The 6,000-nt window shown below is 45.9% G+C and overlaps 1 protein-coding gene across 1 annotated transcript in view; it reads right to left on the bottom strand.

The window, feature by feature from the left end:
• Nucleotides 1-6,000, bottom strand: part of LOC112967714 (titin-like) — a gene marked incomplete at its 3' end in the record, with an annotated part of 112,945 nt that overhangs the window by 68,567 nt on the left and 38,378 nt on the right. The window contains exon 40 of the mRNA XM_026069155.1: nucleotides 3,765-3,821. Within this exon, the coding sequence (XP_025924940.1) occupies nucleotides 3,765-3,821 (57 nt within the window). The remainder of the gene's footprint in view (nucleotides 1-3,764; nucleotides 3,822-6,000) is intronic.

Below are 6,000 nucleotides of genomic sequence, written 5' to 3'. Positions count from 1 at the left end.
TTCAATATCTACTGATCCAGCATCCCCAACATCTGGCATTTCTTCTTTATGCAGAGAATCATCAGCCTCAACGTCCTGTTCAATATCTACTGATCTCTCTTGCTCCTTGGCGTGTTCTTCCTGCTGTTCTCCTGCACAGAAGTCATAAAAACCAAACTGCTCCTTTGTGTGTGTGCTTGTAATGTCCTGCAGGTGGGGCACACTTGGCTGTGCTGCAGGAGGTGCATCAGGAGGCATACTCTCCCAGGCAGGGGCATTGCTCTCCACCATGTAGCGGCAATTGCTCTCTTCATGAACCACTGGAGATATAGGAATGAAAAACTGTGGGTCCTTGCGCTCCTGCTCCAGAGTAGTCTGCTCAGAGACATGTGTTTGACCTTTCACTTCCACAAATGGTGATGCCAACATCTCCCAGGGCAGAGTGTCTGTAGGTGGTCCCAGCTTGTCTCCTTCAGCCTCCAGCTCCTCTGAAAAGTGGCCTGAGTCCTTGGCCACCAGTTCATGCTCTTCCCCGAACATGATGTGGTACAGGTCAGTGGCACCAGTTCCAAAGCTGTGTTCCTCAGGGACTGATTTTTCCCTGTGTTGCCTTATCTCAGAAATACCATCTGCATCCCCCACACTCTCCTCTGCATAACCCATCTCCTGCCTTGCACAAACCCCTATGGTATCCAGCACCATTTTTTCCTCCATCTCACTACCCTTGATGTCTCCGCATTCCTCTTCTGAGTGCTCAGCAGGAGTTACAGACAGCTGCAGGGACCACGGAAGGTGGGCTTCCTGCTCTTTGGAGCATGTGATCTGATCCTCTTCCTCCTGACCAACTGTGCTGAGGCCTCGGAGGTGCATGGCATGCTCCATGGCAGGCACTCCCTCAGTGACTCCATCCTTGCTATACAACCCAGGTGCATTGGGCTGCACTGATAGCTCAGAGGCAGTCTGCACTCTTCCCGCCACGTTCTTGGCCATGCAACAATACAGCCCGGCATCCAGGACAGAGACCCCTTGGATATGTAAGCGGTGTGTACCATCCTCGCCTTCCTCAAACCTAAGTCTCTCACTGGCAGACAAGCTCTGGCCATTCAGGGACCAGACCACGGATGGAGGTGGCTTTCCAGACACAGCACACTCCAGCACCACTGCCTCTCCTTCATGGCAACGGATGTGTGTTGGGGCTTCTGCCACTATTTGAGGTGGTTCATTTGCCACATCAAAGGAAAACTTGAACTTGTGCTTTATGGCAGAGACAGCCTGGTCTGGAGGGGACTGCATGGTCTCCCTCATCTCAGTGTCTTGCTCTGGCGTTGGGGTGGGGGCAGTGATTTTGATTTCCACAGGCAGCGACAGCAGGTCTGAGTCTGGAGCAGCACTCAGCAGCTCCTGCTCTGCTGCAAAGGCCAGGCTGACTTCCTCTTCCTCCTTCTTCTCCTCCACCTTCTCTTGCTCCTCCTCTTCTTGCTCCTCCTCCTCCACAGTCTCCCGGAGCAGTGTCCGCCGCCTTACGTGTAGTGCGGCTGAGGTGCTGGCTGTTCCCAGGGGGTTGAAGATCACACAGGTCACAGTGCCACCATGCTGTGGGAGCAGGGCTGGGAAGCTGAGTGTGGAGCGACACTCCGTGGTGTGGACGGCAGTGCCCCGAATGCGCCCCACAGGCTCAGCATTGTTGTACCAAGTGACCGTAGGTTGTGGGCAGCCATGGAAAAGGCAGGAGAAGGCACAGCTCTGACCCTCAATGCCCTCCTGGAGCTCAACCTCCTGGACGAAGAGGGGTGGGCAGGGCTCCAGGAGCCCACCTGGTCCTTTCTGCCTGTCCCCTGCTGCCTTAGGTCCACTGAGCCCCACCACTGCCTGCACCTCGAGGGGCTCTGAGCTATCTGCTGTGCCAGGCACCTCAGGCGGGCTAGGCTCCCCAGCAGAGCTCCCCACAGGCAGGGAGGTGAGGGAGTCCCTCTTCTTTTCCAGAGCTGCCCTCTTTGCCTCCCGCAGCCGCTGCAGCTTCTTGCGGATCTCCTCATCCAGCAGTTCCTCACTATCCACCACCATGCCACTGTGCTCCCTGCTGCACATCAGCCCCAGGTGGCGAGGCCCCACCGGCGGTAGCCTCTGGAAGCGGATGGTCCGCACCATGCCCCGGGCCGGGGAGAGGTCCCGCAGGAGCTGCTCAGCCTCCTGCCCCTTGTCAAAGGGTGAGCCGGTGCAGCGGAGCACCACCCGCAGCCGGTCCTCCTGCCGCTGCTGCAGCAGACACTCCCAGCTCTCCCGCATCCACTCTGCTTTCCCTGCCAGGCCCAAGCCCTGCTGCTCCCCACTGTGTGCCACCAGCAGTGAGGCGGTGGACTCAGCCGAGCCCTCGCTATTAACTGCAAATACCCTATAGCTGCCAGCATCACGCTCCCGCACATCTCGCACCTCCAGGCTGGTGCAATGCATGTGCGCCTCGCTTTTGGTGCAGATCACCTTGCGGCAGTCCTGGTGGACCGGCCGGTTGTTGTGAAACCAGGCCATGTGGGGTGGCGGGCATGCCACCAGCTTGCACTGGAAGAGCGCGGGGTCCCCCTCCAAGACAGACCTACACTTGAGGCCCTGTGTGAAGGTTGGTTTGTGGTTCTGGGGGCAAGCCAACACTGCTGCTTCCCCAGGTCCCTCGGGGTTCGCCTCACTGTGCTGCTCTGCAAAGGAAGGACACTGAGTTACACCATGCCCCACTCAGTCTACTATTTGATTGAAATAAAATGAAATAGCAATATACTGAATTAAATAATGGGCATGCAACAGATTTCATCACACACCCAGGAAAAAAAAAATAATTCACTCACCATATTTGTTCGAATAAACGCAAAGCCTTGCTCTGTTTTAAAGATTGACCCGAAAATCGTTCGTTGTCTGTTCTTTCTTCAGACTGTGGAAATTTCTTCTTGAACAAGCAAAAATGAATTTCAAAATAACACGTTCCTCTGCGTGTATGTTTTGCTGACCGGAAAAGCTGTGTGTGTCTTTGGGTGGCAAAGAAGAAAATCTTACCTGACTTGCAGACAGTAGAATAAACGCCCTTTCTGACCCTTCTGGTTGTGGATTAAATGTTCAAACAATTGAGAAAAAATATTTTGAAAGATATACAAAAAACGTAAATAACTAGCTAACATGAAATGAGAAGGCGTTTATTCGAACTAATACAGCCACTAACTTCACAGTGTTATGCACAGGAAAAAAAGCAAGCAACATGGACCATATATGCTATCTGCAAGCCAGGGTAAGAGATGTATAAAGATGAATTAATGTATATAAATAAAGTGCAAGGAATCAATGAGAATGTGTAAGCTTTGACATATCCTAAACAACAAATACTTTCTCATATACCCTATCCATCCAATTGTGTCCACTGAATTGATTGTTAGGTTGCTAACTTATTTAAAAATCATATCATTTTTATAACTTCCTTCTGAAGTAAACTATTCCATGCATTCAAAAGGAAATTGAAGAAATAAAAGCTTTGTGAACAGCTGCAAAGCATGAAGTAGAAGTTAAGAATATGGCTGCAAAATTATAAATTTAAAGTTTTAAACATATTTTAAAACTTAAATAACCTTAGAAAGCAGGTAACCCTTTGCATATCAAAACAAACATGCAGCATATTGCAATATGTTTTAAAGTGTTTTATACTTTCCCCATCAGACACTATATTTAAGCAAATAAAAGCCCTTCACAATATTACTAATTACTGGTACTAATTATCTTTTTCAGTGCAACATTATCAGTGACTGTACCTTTCACTTCCAGTTCAACCTCTTCCTCTACCTTCTCATGAATAATTTTTTCAGGAGCTAGAATAAAAAGACAAGGATTTTTTGAGCTTAATTGCTAAATCTGCCAATCAACTCATTATGAGGTAAGAACATTCAGTCTCTGTTGCAATGATACAGAAATTCACACATACATACACATAAAAGCATGCCAAACAACTCAAACGTTTGATAAATTTTGAGAACAAAGTAATTGAATGCTTTCAAACTTGTTTGCAATGTACACTTTTCTACAAGTTTTGCTTTCCTTTTTGCAGGGAGGGGGAAGATTTCTAATGTAACATGCCTTTATCATGCCTTAAATGCCTGAGGAAAACATTCAGCAATCCACAGACTGATAAGGTGCTTCTCATTCTTTATCATCTCCCAGGGAATGAATGTACTTGAATGCAATGATGCTATGCAAGAGGAATTGATACTTGGAAGGAACATGCAGTTGCCAACCTGTCACTCTCAGATGGGTGCTGCACTCGGCTTGTCCTGCAGAATTAACTATTCTGCACTTGTATATACCCCTGTGGTTCTGACCAACTTTTAATAATCTCAAACTGCACAGTGGCCCATCGTGTTTTAAGGAACACAATGCAGACTCCTCAACTATTAGCTGATTGCACAGCCAGATCACACAAGGTGTAGGCACGCCCTTCATTATACAAAAGAGTAACACATCATCTCCTTCCTTTACTGTGGTTTCTGAAGGCAGAGTTTCAAGAAACTCTGGTGCTTTGGTGTCAGTTTCTGTGATATCTTCACATGGCACAACATCAGGATAGTAGCCTCTGTTCCTTTGTTTCTCAGTTTCATGTGGTCTTTGGGATGTAGATATGAATAAGCTGGAGGTTTTCTTGAAGGATTCTTGCTTAACTTCAGATGTCTTAAACTGACACTCTTTGGCTGCTTTAAAACTTTTAGTATCTGATTCAAGGGTAATTTTTGTTACTGCTTTGGCTTGTGCTTCTTTAGCTAGGTAAGAATAAAGTTAGGAAAAGAATTAGGTCAGATGTTTTGCAGGAATAAAAAATATCCTTATATTTAGGGAAAAAAGGCCATTAATTAGTACTGAAAAAAATTTCCAGCATATTAGTGCTAAAATAAGGCTATTAAATACCAGAATGATTACACATTTAAGAGCTCTATTCATGCTGGGCTAAGTCGAGTTCCCAGTTAAGCCTAAGGGACCAAGACCTGGTCCATAAGAGCTAATATAAGCACATCTTTGGTTTTAATTGAATCCTCTTCCTCTGAACATAGAAGATAGCAGCAGAAAATTATGCAAAGGCAGCATAACTCAAAACTTAGCAGTGAAGAAAGAAACTTCAATATGAAAGTGACAAATCAATGACACAAGGTCAATAGCTTCCTCATTATTCATCTTATTCTTCTGCACTTGAGTCCTTTGGACTCAGCAAAACTGTGGCAACAATGCACTTTTGGGTCTTCACTACCAAAGAACATCATGACCTATAGTTCAAAATCATTGCTACAAGTGGTAACACTGCGAACATTTTAATACTTTGATGTCAGGAAGAAGGGGAAGGAGTCTTAATGAAAATAAATACCTGCCTTTCAGAGGAAGTGAAGGGTAGAAGACAACTCAGTAATACATTCTTGGAAAGAGACAAAACTTGCACCTATTAATCCTTTCAGGTGTGTTGCCCTATATTGACTGCCTGATTTATGGAAAACAAACTGGCCCCATAAAAATTGGAATGAGCAGGTACCTAGTTTAACAATGTTTATCTGACATTATTATCTTCCTTAAACTCCAGCTTCAGGAATCATCTCAAAATGCAAAAATTCCTACCATCCTGTTTTGCTTTATGTCTCACTGCACATCATAAAGGATATGAGGAATAAAAAGCCTTATACAGCTGTGGCTTGCTGGGAAGAAACGTGACAGACTTTCCAAGCAAGTTACAATACTACCTTCCTGGTGCTGCACATGCCACTTATGAATAGAGCTCTAAATGTAGGGGGAAAAGCCCAAAGCATTATAACTAGAGCTTTCTCAATTAAATACTGATAATAAGGGAAATATGAGTGAGCTGGGGCAGTGATAATGAAGTTGAAAAAGGTAAGTCATAATGTTAAAAGTCAGATAACCACCTTTGACGGTTAGTACTGCAGCAGTTGTTGTCTGTCTGTGATGATTATATACAGTACAGCTGTACAGTCCTTGATCTGTCATCTGGGCATTTAG

The sequence above is a fragment of the Apteryx rowi genome, unplaced genomic scaffold, assembly GCF_003343035.1.
Source record: "Apteryx rowi isolate R43461 unplaced genomic scaffold, aptRow1 scaffold_1055, whole genome shotgun sequence".
Taxonomy (NCBI): Eukaryota; Metazoa; Chordata; class Aves; order Apterygiformes; family Apterygidae; genus Apteryx; species Apteryx rowi.
This window is presented reverse-complemented; position numbering and strand designations above follow the sequence as displayed.